This window comes from Gopherus flavomarginatus, chromosome 3, assembly GCF_025201925.1.
Source record: "Gopherus flavomarginatus isolate rGopFla2 chromosome 3, rGopFla2.mat.asm, whole genome shotgun sequence".
Taxonomy (NCBI): domain Eukaryota; kingdom Metazoa; phylum Chordata; order Testudines; family Testudinidae; genus Gopherus; species Gopherus flavomarginatus.
In genome coordinates, this window is record NC_066619.1 from 98,562,169 (window position 1) to 98,580,279 (window position 18,111).

At 44.2% G+C, this 18,111-nt stretch overlaps 1 protein-coding gene across 1 annotated transcript in view; it reads left to right on the forward strand.

The window, feature by feature from the left end:
• Window positions 1-18,111, forward strand: part of TMC1 (transmembrane channel like 1) — an 87,598-nt gene that overhangs the window by 60,890 nt on the left and 8,597 nt on the right. Inside the window, exons 11-14 of the mRNA XM_050945430.1 lie at window positions 6,312-6,491; window positions 7,202-7,354; window positions 8,960-9,088; window positions 13,632-13,699. Of these exons, the coding sequence (XP_050801387.1) occupies window positions 6,312-6,491; window positions 7,202-7,354; window positions 8,960-9,088; window positions 13,632-13,699 (530 nt within the window). The remainder of the gene's footprint in view (window positions 1-6,311; window positions 6,492-7,201; window positions 7,355-8,959; window positions 9,089-13,631; window positions 13,700-18,111) is intronic.

Sequence of the window (18,111 nt, forward strand, 5' to 3'; positions counted from 1 at the left end):
CCAAATTGCAGACAGTGGGGAAGCTCACTGGCAGCGATTTCCTTCTAGAACTTTAAAATAAACAGATTAATACAACACATGCACCTTTACATATACCACTAAGTATATAACTAACAGACTTCAACATTTTAAGAACACTTTTTAACTACTAGATTCTGGGAAACTCTCACGGGAGAGTGCATCCGCTACTTTGTTAGAAGCTCCTGTGATGTGCCGAATTTCAAAATCAAAATCTTGGAGTGCTAAACTCCAACGAAGAAGTTTCTTGTTGTTCCCCTTGGCAGTATGGAGCCACTTTAGCGCAGCATGGTCAGTTTGTAGTTGGAACCGCCGTCCCCAAACATATGGGCGTAGCTTTTCCAGGGCGTACACAATGGCATAGCATTCCTTTTCACTGACTGACCAGTGACTTTCCCTCTCAGACAGTTTTTTGCTGAGAAACACGACAGGATGGAAGTTGTGATCTGTTGCTTCCTGCATGAGCACTGCTCCTATACCACGCTCAGATGCATCCGTGGTTACCAGGAATGGCTTGTCAAAATCCGGGGCCCTGAGCACAGGGTCAGACATGAGTGTTGCCTTAAGTTGGGTAAAGGCCTTTTGACACTCATCAGTCCACTTAACTGCATTTGGCTGGGTCTTTTTGGTCAGGTCGGTCAGTGGGCAGCGATTTGGCTGTAGTGTGGTACAAATCGCCTGTAGTATCCGGCCAAGCCTAAGAAGGATTGGACCTGTTTCTTTGACCTTGGGACAGGCCACTTTTGAATAGCATCCACCTTGGCCTGTAGGGGGTTTATGGTTCCTCGACCCACCTGGTGCCCCAGGTAAGTCACTCTGTTTTGGCCTATTTGACACTTTTTGGCCTTAACAGTTAGTCCGGCCTGCCTGATGCGCTCAAAGACCTTTTCCAGGTGTAGTAGGTGTTCGGGCCAGGAGTCTGAAAAAATGGCCACATCATCGAGGTAGGCAACTGCAAATTCTCCCAGTCCAGCTAGTAGACCATCCACCAGCCTCTGGAAGGTGGCGGGTGCATTTCGAAGGCCGAAAGGAAGGACATTGAATTCATACACCCCTGCATGGGTGACGAATGCTGACCTCTCCTTGGCAGGTTCATCTAGAGGTACTTGCCAGTACCCCTTGGTTAAGTCTATTGTAGAGATGAACTGGGCACGTCCCAACTTCTCCAATAGCTCATCGGTGCGTGGCATTGGATAGTTGTCCGGACGAGTTACCGCATTTAGCTTACGGTAGTCCACGCAAAAGCGTATTTCCCCATCTGGTTTGGGTACCAGAACCACTGGAGATGCCCATGCGCTGGTAGATGAGCGGATTATACCCATCTGTAGCATGTTCTGGATCTCCCGTTCTATAGCAGCTTGGGCATGAGGAGACACCCGGTAGGGTGGGGTTCTAATGGGGTGAGCATTACCTGTGTCAATGGAGTGGTATGCCCGTTCAGTCCGTCCTGGGGTGGCTGAGAACAATGGGGCGAAGCTAGTGCACAGCTCCTTGATTTGTCACCGCTGCAGACGTTCCAAGGTGGTTGAGAGGTTCACCTCTTCCACGCCACCGTCTTTTTTCCCTTCGTAGTAGATACCGTCAGGCCACTCAGCATCATCTCCCTGGACTGTAAACTGACAAACCTGTAAGTCTCTGGAATAGAAAGGCTTGAGAGAATTAACATGGTAAACTCTAGGTTTTAGTGAGGAATTGGGAAATGCTATGAGGTAGTTTACAGTTCCCAGGCGCTCTTGGACTGTGAATGGCCCTTCCCATGATGCTTCCATCTTATGGGCCTGTTGCGCCTTCAAGACCATAACCTGGTCTCCTACCTTGAAGGAACGTTCTCTGGCATGTTTGTCATACCAGGCCTTTTGCTCTTCCTGAGCATCCTTTAGGTTCTCTCTAGCAAGGGCTAAAGAGTGTCGGAGGGTGCTTTGTAGGTTGCTTACAAAGTCCAGAATGTTAGTTCCTGGAGAAGGCGTAAACCCCTCTCATTGCTGCTTCACCAACTGTAATGGCCCCTTAACCTCATGACCATACACAAGTTCAAATGGTGAAAACCCTAAACTGGGGTGTGGTACAGCCCTGTAGGCAAACAGCAACTGCTGCAACACTATGTCCCAATTATTGGAGAATTCGTTGATGAATTTTCGTATCATGGCCCCCAAAGTTCCATTGAACCTTTCCACCAGGCCATTGGTTTGATGGTGGTACAGGGTGGCAACCAAGTGATTCACCCCATGAGTTTCCCACAGTTTTTCCATGGTCCCTGCCAGGAAATTAGACCCTGAATCTGTAAGGATGTCGGAGGGCCAACCTACCCTGGCAAAGATGTCTGTTAGGGCCAGGCACACAGTGTTAGCCCTGGTGTTGCCTAGAGCTACTGCTTCCGGCCATCGGGTAGCAAAGTCCACTAAAGTCAGTACGTACTGCTTTCCTCTGGGCGTCTTTTTTGGGAAAGGGCCCAGAATATCCACAGCTACTCGCTGAAATGGGACCTCAATTATGGGGAGTGGCTGGAGAGGGGCCTTGACCTGGTCTTGAGGCTTTCCCACTCTTTGGCATACCTCACAAGACCGGACATACTTGGCAACGTCCTTGCCCATCCCCTCCCAGTGGAAGGACTTCCCCAACCGGTCCTTGGTTCTGTTCAACCAGCATGGCCACTGGGATGATCATGGGCTAAGCTTAAAAGCTTCCCCCGGTACTTAGTTGGAACCACCAACTGTTTTTGCGGCTGCCATTCTTCCCGGTGTCCACCAGAAAGAATTTCCTTGTATAAAAGTCCTTGGTCTATAACAAACCGGGATCGATTAGAAGAGCTGAGAGGCAGTCGGGTGCTCCGTGCCGCCGCCCAAGATTTCTGAAGGCTGTCATCTGCTTCCTGCTCAGTCTGGAACTGTTCCCTTGAGGCTGGGGTCACCAGTTCTTCCTCAGACTGTGGACTTGGGCTTGGTCCCTCTGGAAGCAATGTAAGTGATGGAGTTGTTTCCGTTGCTGGTGAACCGCTCTCCGCTGGTGCACCTGAGGTTATTTCAGGCTCTGGCTGAGCCTTTTGGGTATGGCTGTCTGTTGCTTCTGCCAGTTTTGGCTCGCTGGCGCCCTCTGGCTTTGAGTTTGAAGATGTGGTTGCACTTGCTGGTGCTGGTTGCTGTTCCAGTTCTGGGCCTGGGACAGGAGGTGTTGTGGCTGTTTCAGTGGTTGGCATGGAATCCGGGTCCACTACCTCTGTCTGGGTCTCTGGTAACACAGACAGGGCCTCTGTGGACGGCTCAGGAACAGGAATGGGCCTGGAAGCTTGCCTGGTTTGGCTGCGTGTAACCATTCCCACTCTCTTGGCCCGCTTCACCTGGTTGGCCAAGTCTTCCCCCAATAGCATGGGGATAGGATAATTGTCATAGACTGCAAAAGTCCACATTCCTGACCAGCCTTTGTACTGGACAGGCAGTTCAGCTGTAGGCAAGTCTACAGCTTGTGACATGAAGGGGTAAATTGTAACTTTGGCCTTTGGGTTGATGAATTTGGGGGTCAACGAAGGATTGGTGGATAGCTGACACTTGTGCCCCCGTGTCTCTCCACGCAGTAACCTTCTTTCCTCCCACTCTCAAATTTTCCCTTCGCTCCAAGGGTATTTGAGAGGCATCCGGGCCTGGGGATCTTTGGTGTGATGGTGGTGTAATGAATTGCACTCGCATGGTGTTCTTTGGACAGTTGGCCTTGATATGTCCCAGTTCATTACACTTAAAGCATCTTCCATCTGATGGGTCACTGGGCCGAGGTGAGTTACTGGAGACTGGTGAGGTGGACGAATAGGGCGTCTGTGGCTTGACTTGGGTTGTATGTGGGGTCTTTGGCTGTCCTCGGTTGTAGGGTTTATGGTCGGTGTGCCCCCTGGGGTATTCGTTCCCCTTGACCGTAGCTTTCTTGCTTTCTGCCACTTCCATCCATCTGGCTCCAATCTCCCCTGCCTCAGCGAGATTTTTGGGTTTTCCATCTTGTATGTACCGTGTTATGTCCTCAGGAACACCATCCAAGAACTGCTCCATTTGTATGAGGAGGTGCAGTTCTTCCACGGTTTTAACATTGTGTCCTGATATCCAGGCCTCATAATTTTTCCCAACGTAGTAGGCGTGTTTGGGAAATGACACATCTGGTTTCCACTTTTGGGTTCTGAAACGCCGACGGGCATGATCCGGGGTTATCCCCATTCTGTATCTGGCCTTGGTTTGAACAAGTTTATAGTCATTCATTTGCTGCTTAGGCATTTCAGCTGCCACCTCTGCTAAAGGTCCACTGAGCTGTGGCCTCAATTCTACCATGTACTGGTCTTCAGGGATGCTGTACCCTAGACAGGCTCTTTCAAAATTTTCCAATAAGGCCTCGGTGTCATCACCTGCCTTGTAGGTGGGAAATTTCCTGTGCTGTGGAACAATCATTGGCGCAGGGTGGTTAGGGTTGGCTGTGTTTTGCTTAGCCTTTTCTAATTCCATGGCCTGTCGGTGGGCTTCCCTCTGGAGTTCCAGCTGTTTTTGGTGGTCTGCATCTTTGGCTGCTTGCTCTCTTTTGTAGGCTGCCTCTCTTTCTCTTTCTCTCAGCTCCATCTCTTGTAGTCTTTTTTCCAGTTCTCGCCTTTGTTCAGCTTCTTTGATTTGTTCTTTGGCCTCCATTTTTGTCTTGGTAGGCATGGTTCCTGTTTTCTTGTGTTGGGGTGCCCTCCGGTGTTTATCTTCTGAACTGCAGGCTCTGTTGCCTCCTGGGATCTGCCTAGCAACAGGGCTTTTGCCCTTTGTTTTCAATGTAAAGCAAACCAGAAAAACCACTTTATTTGCATGTATATAGTGCTGGTAATTGACTCCTAATGGGAGTGCTATTGTGTGACAAAAGACCCTTAACAGCCTCTTAATGGCTTCTTGCTTACTATGCAAGCCACAAACTGCCAGAGAGAGCAGAAAAAAAAATTCTCTCTGGTTCCCTTTTAAAACCAAACTGTTTCTCTCTGCTAAAAAGCCCTTAGCAGAGAAAAGAAAAATATAATATTCCTACTGGCTTCTGGATTCTGTCTATCCCACTGCTACCACCATGTCAAACCTTAGTCCCAGATTTGGACCTTAGCGTCCAAAATATGGGGGTTAGCATGAAAACCTCCAAGCTTAGTTACCAGCTTGGACCTAGTACTTGCTGCCACCTCCCAAAAAATTAGAGTGTTTTGGGGCACTCTGGTCCCCCCGAAACCCTTCCCTGGGGACCCCAAGACCCAAACCCTTGAGTCTCACAACAAAGGGAAACAAATCTTTTCCCTTCCCCCCCTCCAGGTGCTCCTGGAGAGATACACAGACACAAGCTCTGTGAATCTAAACAGAGGGAGTCCCCCCTCTGTAATTCCAATCCTGGAAACAAAAGCACTTTCCTCTTCACCCAGAGGGAATGCAAAATCAGACTAGTAAATCTAACACACACAGATCTCCCTCTGACTTCTTCCTCTCACCAATTCCCTGGTGAGTACAGACTCAATTTCCCTGAAGTTTCCCAGAAAAGAAAACTCCAACAGGTCTCAAAAAGAAAGCTTTCTATAAAAAAGAAAGAAAATACATAAAAATGGTCTCTCTGTATTAAGGTAACAAATACAGGGTCAATTGCTTAAAAGAATATTGAATAAACAGCCTTATTCAAAAAGAATACAAATCAAAGCACTCCAGCAACTATAGACATGTAAATACCAAAGAAAAGAAATCATATAACTCACTATTTGATCTTTGTCCTTACAACTTGGAAACAGAAGATTAGAAAACAGAAATCACTTCTCAAAGCTGAGAGAAAAGCAGGCAGACAGACAAAGACTTCAGACACAAAATTCCCTCCACCCAGAGTTGAAAAAAATCCTGTTTCCTGATTGGTCCTCTGGTCAGGTGGTTCAGGTGAAAGAGACATTAACCCTTAGCTATCTGTTTATGACAGGGTGAATATTACATGAAAAATTATTGGAAATGGGAAAATCCCTCAGATCTGAAACAGAATTTGGCCTGAAAATAGGTGCCATTTAGAATAAAGTAACTAATGTATTATTATCCCTTTCAGTGCTAGTGATTAAAAAGAACTTTAAAAACAGAGATTAAGAAAAGTTCCCCAATTATCCATTTACAGTAGATTTCAGCTGATTTTTCCCCACCTCCATCCCCCATAAACACATCTTTTGTGACCTCCCACAATAAGTTTTGTTTATGTACTGGGTGAAATGCCAGCTAAAATGGCAGGGGAAGAGCAAAACCCTAAGACTCGTCTCTAACTTTTTCTTGTGTGATTGTTTGCAGGTGAACATGGTCATGTCTCTCTTGGGAATGTTCTGTCCAACTTTATTTGATGTAATCAGTTCTCTGGAAAATTACCACCCTCGAATAGCTCTGAGATGGCAGCTGGGACGCATCTTTGCTCTCTTCTTGGGCAATCTATACACATTCATCATTGCCCTGATGGATGAGATCAATCTCAAGGCAAGCTAACCAGGAAGTCTTCCATCACCATTGAATGTGTGTGTTTTTTCAAAGGTCTAATGACTGAAGTCAAGGGTTCCCAAGATGAGACTGTGAACTACAGGGAGATCAAACAGGTGTTAAGAGGTTGTGACTATAGCTGAGCAGGGATTTTTCAATAAATTTTTTTTTATCAGAAAAATGCTGATTTGTTGAACCTGAAACTTATTGGAAAAAGTTGGTTTAAACAAATTCAACTCAAAAACAAAAAAGGAAAAAAATTCTGAAATTTTGACAATTTCAGAACATAAATCTCTCATTTGAATTGACTTGATGTTAAGAAAATTAAGCTAGTTATAGTAAACAATTTAAAGAAATGGTCAAAATCAAAACAAAACATTTTGATTGATGCAAACGTAATTATTTTTCATTTTTGTTTTGCAATTGTTTCTCCAAGATGTTTACTTTTCATCGTGATTCAGGATGTTTTGGTTTTTTTCCCCAAAATCTCAAAGAAATTCACAGGATAGGTAACTTTTCCCAACCTCCCCACAACCAGCTCTAGCAGTGACCATGCCACCATGCCCATATTGTTCCCTCTCACTTATAAGAGAGGGACATTCTAGGGGGTTGAGAAGGTCTAGGAATGGGAAAGATTGAGAACCTCTAAGTTAAGTTCACACAGTTGATCTCCTGTTTATTAAAAACACATTTGGGATATCTTTTTCTAGCTGGAAGAAGAGAAGATAGTGAAGTATAACATGACAATATGGGAAGCCAGCCTCTACAATGGTACGATACCAGAAAATGCCACTGCTCCTCCAATACAGGTGGATCCTGCAGATGTCCCTAGAGGGCCATGTTGGGAAACAATGGTAGGGCAGGTAATGCAATTTATTTAGGATAATAGTGAATCTCTCAGAAGATTTTACATCAGCACCACTCTTTGTTTCTGTTGTCACCTGGCATTTCCCTAAAGTAGGAAAAGACTTGGGGATTGGGAGAAGACAGGGTCCCATGTCACTCCTCAGCTAATGGGCAGAGAAATAGTTATTCCTTTTTTGAATCCTCTTGGGCCCTCACAATTCCCCTTGCCCTCACACATTGACTATAGCTTGAATTGATGCCTGGAAACATTTATTTTCTTCTCTGTTCTTCTATTCTCTTGTCTTTCTCTCTGTCTTGTACAGCATATTTAGCACTCATGAAAGGTGATGGATTTACCATGTGGAAGATGAGTAGCATCATTTTGATTGGAATTTTGATCATCCAAGACCAATTTGTGACAACAAAATGAGTGTAGCAAAAAGTACAAAATGTGTAGTTCAACAAGGCAAGTCTTACAAAATCTTGACTAGCCATCACTGCATTTAAGAAGTTATTTTACCATATTTTATGGAACAGGTGCAAGTGTTGCAATTTAAGACTGTGGGCAGTTTCAGGCAGCACAGTTTAGTGATGGGTGTACCTAGCAGTTCTGTTTGATTCTGTTGAACATACATATCCATCTTCACTAGTTATGTTCTATGTGGCTTCTGTCATCTCTCCGCAGCCTGTTTTCCTCCTTTTGACCAAGTCTTATCCTCTCTCTCTTAACTTCCAGCTTTTTCCTGTCTCTGAGACAGAAACCTCCACTGAATCTTAGCTTTTGATGCTCTAGTCACACTGCCAATTTCCTTATCTGGAAATCAGGATCTTCATTGGGAAATCTTACAGTCCTTTTAAAAATTCCACTGGAGATGTCACCAGTAGGGGGCAGATAGCCTGGAAAATACTAACAGTTTAGCAGGCTCTCTGCTGGACGCGCTGATGTAGAATTACAAGCTGTGAAACTCAATCTGTTGTGTGCCTCAGAGGAACAAAGGTTTTAATTCAGTAGCATTTGAGACCCATCAGCGACAGTGACAGACTTTCTGGAAACCACAATAATAGGACCAAAAATTGAAGGAAGGGTAAGTCTAGGGTGAGGCCTGACAAGTGGTGAAGCATCTCCTGGGGGCCTCCCAGAGGGATGTGGGCAGGGAGAAATGTTTATGTTGGGATTTTACCATCTTCCTCCCTCTCCAACTCCTGTGGGAACTAGGGGGAAGGAAGAGAGGATGGTCCACCCTACATGTTTGAACACTTAGTATCGGGGTGAAAAGAGGATTTAGAATATCATTTACAGAAGAATTCCACTGTTGCAACCCTTCTGCCTTCCAGAATAGGGGATTTTCCATGTTGGGGATTGGATTACACTCCGGCAGGCCCAGTTGGTAATGGTCACTTAGCAAGCTGTTATCCACCATGTTACAGCAGTTCTTGGACTGTTCTAACATCCTGGGGGCCAATTTGGCCCCTGGAAGCCCCAGGGATCAGAAGGGGTAGTAAAAGGGCAGAAATTTCCCCTTTCTTCTAAAATGTGCTGAGCACATCTGGGGATGTCTCCCAGTATTATTTATTTATTACTAGTCTAAACGTTCTCTTAAAAGAAAACATTGCGTCAACAGGAATTTGTGCGACTGACGATCTCTGACACTATGACAACATACATCACAATTATAATTGGGGATTTCTTGAGAGCCATCTTTGTCAGGTTTTTCAATTACTGCTGGTGCTGGGACTTGGAGTATGGATTTGTAAGTATTTCTCTCTCGCTCTCTTAATTCCATTGTCAGATTATCACTTGACATGTTGGTAGTAATTTGTATTTTCACCTTGAGCATCCCAAGTTTAGAGAAGACAAGGCCCATCAGCTTCAAAATCCCTGAACAACATTAAATATTATCTTTTCTCCTCTCTTGCTACTTTGCTTTGTTTATACACATTTCCATTTTAAAGGATCTAATCCATATCCTACTGAAGTCACTGGAAAGGCTTCTGTGAGCTGTAAATCAGGCTTTAAATGGTTTCTAATATGACTAAGTCAGCCAGTGGGATGGGGGAAAAGCATCGAAGGGTTGGTTTTAGATACGTTAGAAATTGTTTTAGTTGGAACACTGTTTTAATTAAGATTAATCATGATCACATAACATTCACCTGATTAGATCAGTGACTCAATTTGTTTGGTGACAGGTGCATTTGGAATATCTAGAATGAAAGCCTGTGGTTTCATTTAAGCCTTTGGCAAAATCCTATGGATTTCCATGAAGCAAGGATTTCATCCTTAGTCTGTAGGATGTTTTCTAAGGCCAGTTCTTTCCTTGTTTCCTTATATCTGAAGAAGTGAAGTTTTTAATGCACAAAAGCTTATGCCCAAATATATCTGTTAGTCTTTAAGGTGCCACCAGACTCCTTGTTGTATTCAACAATAGAAAGCATTCAGAGTTGAACTTGACGTAAACTTAGGTCTATGTCTACACTAAAGACTTCTTCTGGCACAGCTATGTTTGTCGGGGCTATGATCCGTGTCTGACTAGGTATGCTCACAAAAGCCAATAGCGTAGATACAGTTATACCAGCTAAACTGAGCTTTTACCAATATAGCTTGCTTTCTTCAGGGAGCGGGTACACTGGTAAAACATAGTTTTGCTGATATCAGCTGTGCCAACACTAGGAGTGCTTTTGCTGTTATAGTATACAGGTATAGCTATACAGTACCGGTAAAGGGCTCATAGTGTAGAAAAGTGTTAAGTGTAAACAGAGTTCCCTTACACAGTTAATTTCTTGGTATTTCTAATGCACCCATCCTGATAATATTTAAAACTAACACAATAAACAGAATGCAATGTGTAAAACTAATATCTTTTCATTCCTCATCCATCCCTCTCTCCTCATATTATGCCATGAAAGTATGCGTGGCTTTATTAATAATTATATTAAGAGCTATCTTCAGGGGAAAAAATGACACTGAGCTATTCAGTCGGAATATTACTCAGGGACAGCTAGAGCAAGATGCTTGCCATTCTAGTTTCTGATGGAAGTTCCATAGCTATGAGCCTGCCACTAAGAAAGCACTCGCTGTGGCAAGTTTCAGCCTTAACACTGTTAACACCAGCACCCCCTAGACAAATGGAGCTGTTGTGGCTGGTCTCAAGAGAAAGGCAGTTCCTGAGATAACCAAGGCACAGCCTCTGTAATGTCAAAGCCAGGCACATAAATGAAACTCAGTGTTGGACAGGGAGTTAGTGCGTCATGTGAAGCTCTGGAATGATGTACTCTCATTGCTCTGTACTACTTAGTAGATGGGCTGCTGCATGTTGGACCCGCTGGAGCTTCGTCAGTCTTCAGATTTACCACAGTTATTGTGTTAGTTGAGCCTGGAGGTGAGAAATGCATGAGTTGTTGTGGCCAATCTCACATTGCACAGAAAGGGGCACACTTTCTCACCGGCTAATGGTAGCAACAGCTGTTTTTGGGTACTATGGCTTTTAGGGGATCCAGGAACAGTGAAAAGTCCAGAATGACTCCAAGCCTTCATGCCATTCTGATAATTGGAGAGCAGATGCCGTCCATTTAGAGTGATGTTATAGGCTTGGCCTGTTTTCCTCTTCCTACAAACTGCTCCTCTGATTTGCCCAGTGTTAAGAGCAGCCAACTGCTCTTCACCTAGGTGCTTATCTCGCTGAAGCCCTGGGAAAGGTGGGAGGTGCCAGAGTCTGATGTGGAGGAGATATAGAGCTGAGTATCATCTGCATATTGCTTTTACCAAAGGCCATGGAAGCAGATGTACTGTAAATCTTGCTGCATGGGTGATAATCACAGTCCCTGAACCAGAGTGTCAGGAACACCTTTACTACTCTCTGCAGGAAATGCTAACGTCATTGTTGGCTTTAGAAAAAAAGATGAAAAAAATGCCAATTTGCTTCCTGGTGGTTTCTAAAGCCTGGCCAAATGCAAACAGTAAGAAATGACCCTTGTTAAATCATCATCATTACCCCAAAACAGAATGCTGTCCTGGATTCCTGGGAAAGATGTTACAGGTGCTGTTTAAGAACAAGTGACAATGAGGTGATATAGGCTTAGGCCAAACTATGACTTTAAGCATGGAAATAATCTTACTAAAGTCAATGGGCTACTCACACTTAAAAATGGTGTGTGCTTAAGTACATTGCTCAATGGGCCCTCAACTTGAAGCAAGTCCTGTTGCTCATTGTGTTCCACCCAATGCCCTGGAGCCCTTGCATCCTACCAAGAGATGATGTCTCCTGACCCAGCTACTTTGGCCATGCTCCTCCTCCCGCTTTCCCTGACTCAGAAAAGATGTCATTTAGCAGTCAGAATAGTACAGACATGGCTTTAGTGGATATAAAGTATTAAACTGGCTGGTCTTAGTTTCTAGTTTTTATGCTTGAATCCAGAGTTCTAGTCAGCCATTTAGCATTCAATTGCTCCAGTTAGTCTTTCATACCACTGCCTAATTTTTTTCTTCACCATTGCTTTTAGCTACCATCTTGTATGTTAAAAGAATAACAAATAAATCAATAAAGCATAGGTTGGACAGACAAGAGCTCTAATTAAGTGTGTGGACTAAAAGAGCAATACTATGTCTCATCCCTTTTACACTTGAGCAGGCCTGCTGTGCACGGCTACACTTTGGGATAGTCACACACTCTTGATTGCTTGCCTGGGAATATGGGCAGCCAGCAAATGGGATGCTCTGATAAAATGTTAATGAAAGTTATGGAACATTTCCTTGGGAGTAAGTGGATTCCTTATTTTTGTTATTGATTATTATTCACTAAGTGCCACTAATACATTTACTGGTTGATGAAGCTAAATGAACTAGCTATGGATAATTCAAGGTCACATTTAATAGATTTTCTCAGTCTACAAGTCAAAAGTTAAGGGCCCAGATTCACCAGTGCAATCTAGATACCTTGTGCAGCCTTAGTGATGTAAAGCAGCCAAAATCCAAGTTAATTAAACCAGGTTTACAGATACTGTTGGAGCACACAAAGCAGCCAGAATTTACTGGTGAATCTGCCCCTGATTTTTCCACTGCCAACCCCGCTGTGTTCATTCTGCCTTATCCATCATCACCAGTAGTAAACCGATAGTTTTGTTGATGCTGTATGAAATAAACTAAAATTCACTTTACTTATCCATAAAATAGTGAGAATTTGTATTGGCCGGCAGTATTCTTTTACTTTAGAGCAAAGACTATGTAAACAACATGTATATCACAGCACTATAAGTAGACATGTATACTTCATATAAAAAGCTATGTTAAGAGAACATTAAGGTTGCAAAGTCAAGTACACAGGTTATAGTGTTTCCTAAGGGTGTCTGTGCAACCTTTTCCAGCCTTCACTTAGTTGTGCCCCTCCCCCAACATTTTCTGACTAGCTCTAATACATACATACAACCTTATACCTAGATAAGTGCCTGAAGGTGACCATTACTGCAATACTATGTCCAGTTCGAGAGTACACAGTTCAAGAAGGTTGTTGATAAATTGGAAGGAGTTTAGAGAAGAGCCATGAGAACGATGAAAGGATTGGAAAACATGTCCTCTAGCAATAGACTTAAGGAGTGCAATCTCTTTAGCTTATCAAAGAGAAGGTTAACGGTGACTTGATCACAGTCTAATTGCTTACATGGGGGGAAAAGTTGATTCTAGAGGACTCTTCAGTCTAACAGTCAAACAGATAAGATCATCAATGGCTAGAAGCTAAAGCTAGACAAATTCAGGCTAGAAATAAGGTACACATTTAAGATAATTAGCAAATGTTAATTGGAATAATTTACCAAAAGTTGTGGTGGATTCCCTATTGCTAGACAATTTTAAATCAGGATAGAATGTTTTTTCTAAAGAGTTATCCTCTAATTTAAATGGGAATCAATTCAGGGAAATCCTATGGCTTATGTTATACACGAGGTCAGACTAGATGATCTTAATTGTTCCTTCTGGACTTAGAATCTATGAATCATTGTTTTAAAAGTTCAAAGCATATCCAATAAGAATGGAACTCTTTGTACTTTCCAGTAGTACCTTAACCTCTTCAAAGAGCTCAGTAAGATTTATAATGAAACATTGCAAGCTGTAATGAAGGCAACACATTGATCTTGAGTCATATTCATTTGATTCATGACTCATTGTTAATATGCAACAGAAGGGTCTTGAGAAGACATTGCCAGTATGTTGTTGCTGTTGTAGATAACAGTTTTAATCTACAGCTCTGTATCAGTTTAAAACATTATCTGCAAGCCTAATGGAAGCATTTGTGCCTTTTCTTTCAGCCTTCCTATTCAGAGTTTGATATAAGTGGAAATGTGCTGGGACTGATCTTTAACCAAGGCATGATCTGGTAGGCGTGGCAGAGAACATGTATGGTATTAAGAGATGGTTGTATACGAGGTCAGCTTAGCCAGCAGGGCTGTGTGAATTTTTTCACATTGCTTGTGAAATCAAGCATGAAACACAGAAATTCACATATTTGTCACTTCTGAAATACTGGGCTTGATTCACCACTGTAGTACTCCAGTTTTATGCCAGGTATCAAACTGGATACCTTGAAATCAATGGAGTTAAATCAGCAAAGAATTAGGGTAGCAGTGGGAGTCAGTCCCAGGCTAAGGTTGTGGGACCAGATTCAGCAATATCCTCTGATATCTTTTGCACTTTTCTGGTGACACACAGCAGCTGTAAAGTTAGGTTTATAGCTGCTGTGCATTGTCAGAGCAGCGGAGCATTCTGGAGACTCTGATCGGTGGTTTTATGTTGAAAATTAACAATGTATTAATGTGGCACAAATCCAAAGAGTTTTTCAGTCAAAAAGCTGTTTCCTTACCCCTGTGTCCTATGAAAAAAAATGGCAGAGATAAATAAATACCTAAATAAATATATAAAAAAATCTGCCAGTGTGAATTAACGGATCACTTAATGGTACTGCTCAGCTGTGCTATATGACAGACCTGAGTTTGAGACCCATTTCTGGTCTTCATGAACTGAGCTGGTAAGCGCTGGGACCACTGTGGGGCAGCATGCTAAGTCCCTTTGTGGAGTGATTTACATCACTCAGGAATCAGAGGGGTAGCCATGTTAGTCTGGATCTGTAAAAGCAGCAAAGAGTCCTGTGACACCTTATAAACTAAGGCCTGGTCTACATTACATGTTTATACTGAATTTAGCAGTGTTAAACCGATTTAACCCTGCATTCATCCACAAAAAGAAGCCCTTTATATCAATATAAAGGGCTCTTAAAACCAATTTCTGTACTCCTCCCCGACGAGGGGAGTAGCACTGAAATCAGTATTGCCATGTCGGATTAGGGTTAGTGTGGCTGCAGTTCAACGGTATTGGCCTCTGGGTGGTATCCCACAGTGCACCATTGGGACTGCTCTGGAAAGCCATCTGAACTCAGATGCACTGGCCAGGTAGACAGGAAAAGCCCTGCGAACTTTTGAATTTCATTTCCTGTTTGGCCAGTGTGGAGAGCTCACCAGCACAGGTGACCATGCAGAGCTCATCAGCACAGGTAACAATACAGTCTCCTGAGAATCGAAAAAAGAGCTCCAGCATGGACTGCACGGGAGGTACTGGATCGGATTGCTGTATGGGGAGAGGATTCCGTGCTAACAGAACTCCGTTCCAAAAGACGATATGAAAAAACATTTGAAAAAATTTCCAAGGTCATGATGCAGAGAGGCCACACCAGGGACTCAGTACAGTGCTGTGTGAAAGTTAAGGAGGTGAGACAAGCCTTCTAGAAAACCAAAGAAGCAAACGAAAGGTCTGGGGCAGGGCTGAAAACATGCCACTTCTACGCTGAGCTGCATGCAATTCTAGAGAGGTCTGCCACCACTACCCCACCCCTGTCCGTGGATTCCGAGCTGGGGGTGTTAATTTCAGCGATGCCTGAGGATTCTGCAGATAGGGAAGATGAGGAGGAGGAAGAGGAGGACGAGCTTGCAGATAGCACACAGCACTCCGTTCTCCCCAACAGCCAGGAGTTTTTTCTCACCCTGACGGAATTACCCTCCCAGCCCTCCCAAACCACTATTCCAGACAATGAAGTCATGGAAGGGACCTCTGGTGAGTGTACGTTTGTAAATATAAAATATGGTTTAAAAGCAAGCATTTTTTAATGATTAATTTGCCCTACGGACTTGGGATGCATTCACAGCCAGTAAAGTTACTGGAAAAGTCTGTTAACATGTCTTGGGATGGAGCGGAAATCCTCCAGAGACATCTCCGTGAAGCTCTCCTGGAGGTACTCCAAAAGCCTTTGCAGAAGGTTTCTGGGCAGGGCAGTCTTATTCCATCCTCCATGGTAGGACACTTGACCACACCATGCATGTAGCAAGTAATCTGATATCATTGCATGACAAAGCCTAGCTGTGTATGGTTGCGGTGTTTCCTGGCATTCAAGCAACATCTGTTCTTTATCTTGCTGTGTTATCCTCAAGAGAGTGATATCGTTCATGGTAACCTGGTTGAAATTCAGGAATTTAATTAAGGGGACAGAGATGGTTGGGCTGTTTGCCTGTGGCTTAAAAGAAATCCTTCCCTGCATTTAGCCAAGCAGGGGGAGAGGGGGTGATTGGCGCTGAGCTTTTTCGCGTTTGGCTAGCTGGGATCTTCCCTGCTACCAGCCACGCAGTGGGTAGAAGGGTGGCTAGCAGCAATCTTCCATTATACCAGCCACGCGGTGGGGTAGGGGTAAAGTGATCATCCCAGAGAATTGGATGGGGGCGGTTCTGGTGCTGCACGTTAACAGGAAATAAGCAGCACTCAACGGGCTTTGCTGGCTATTTGGGAAAGGAGGGCGCTGGATATATGAAGGCTGCAGAAGCCGAAAGACAATGGCTTACCATGGCCGCATGCAAGCCGAATTCTGATGCCTGGACCTGCGTCTGTGATCTCTAACACCAAAGCCGCAGGCACTCAATATCAAGATGCAAAATGCGACCTTGTAGTGAGATCACATGTGCTATGTAAGATGAATAGTGTTGTTCACCGTGAAAGAGTATGACCATTGTTCTCTAAAATGTATCTTTTAAAATACTTCTCTCGCTTTTTTCCTGCAGCTGCAAATTTTTCAAGTCTCCCTCTTCCATCCCAAAGGCTATTTCAGATAAGGCGGCGGAAAAAAAAGATGCAAGATGAAATGTTCTCAGAAATCATGGAAGTGACCTGCAATGAAAGAGCTCATCTGAATGAGTGGAAGGACGTGGTATCAAAGTACAGGAAAGATGCCAGTGACCGTGAGGACAGGAAGGACCAACATGAGGATAGGAGGGATGAATGTGAGGAGAGGAGAGATGCTCGAGATGAGAGGTGGCGGCAGGAAGATCTGAGGTGTCAGGATGCAACTCTAGGGCTGCTGCATGATCAAACGGACAGGCTCCGGCATCTGGTGGAGCTTCAGGAACGGCAGCAGGATCACAGAGTGCCACTGCAGCCCCTGTATAACCTCCCTCCCCCCTCACCATGTTCCTTAGCTTCCTCACCCACCAGATGACTAAGAATGTGTGGGGGGAGGCTCCGTGCATCCGCCCATTCCACCCCAGTGGACAGCCCAACCAAAAGGCTGTCATTATTTTGAAATTTTTTTAGTGGCCTTTTCCTTCCCTCCTATCCTCCTCCCAAACCCCACCTGGCTTACCTTGTCAGTTCTCGCCCTCTTTTTATAATTAATTAATAAAGAATACATGATTTTTAAATGAGAGTGATTTTATTTCCTTAAAAAGAACAGTACTTGTGGCACCTTAGAGACTAACAAATTTATTTCAGAATGAGCTTTCGTGAGCTACAGCTCACTTCTTCGGATGCATAGAATGGAACACACAGAGAAGAGATATTTATACATACAGAGAACATGAAACGGTGGAAGTATGCATACCAACAGGAAGAGTCTAATCAATTATTTCCTTAGGAAGGACGCGGTTATCGAAGGGGGAGAGTGGGTGGCTTACAGGTAATGAGTCAATCAAGGGGCTGGGGGATTTCATCAAGGAGAAAAAAACACAACAGTCACACCGTACTGTGGCCTGTGATGAAACTGGTTTTCAAAGCTTCTCTGATGCACACCGCTTCCTGGCGTGCTCTTCTAATCGCCCTGGTATCTGGCTGCGCATAATCAGCAGCCAGGTGATTTGCCTCAGCCTCCCACCCCGCCATAAAAGTCTCCCCCTTACTCTCACAGAGACTGTGGAGTACACAGCAAGCAGCAATAAAAATGGGGACATTGGTTTGGCTGAGGTCTGAGCGAGTCAGTAATGTGCGCCAGTGCGCCTTTAAATGGCCAAATGCACATTCTACCACCATTCTGCACTTGCTCTGCCTGTAGTTGAACAACTCCTGACTACTGTCCAGGCTGCCTGTGTATGGCTTCAAGAGCCATGGTATAAAGGGCTAGGCTGGGTCCCCCAGGATAACTACAGGCATTTCAACATCCCCAACTGTTAATTTCTGGTCTGGGAAGTAATTCCCTTGCTGCAGCTGTTTAAACAGAGTAGTGTTCCTGAAGATGCGAGAGTCATGAACTCTTCCCGGCTATCCCACATGGATGTTGGTGAAACGTCCCTTGTGATCCACCAGTGCTTGCAGCACCATTGAAAAGTACCCCTTGCAGTTTATGTACTGGATGCCCTGGTGCTCCGGTGCCAAGATAGGGATATAGGTTCCATCTATCGCCCCCCCACAGTTAGGGAATCCCATTGCAGCAAAGCCATCCACTATGACCTGCACATTTCCCAGAGTCACAACCTTTCGTTG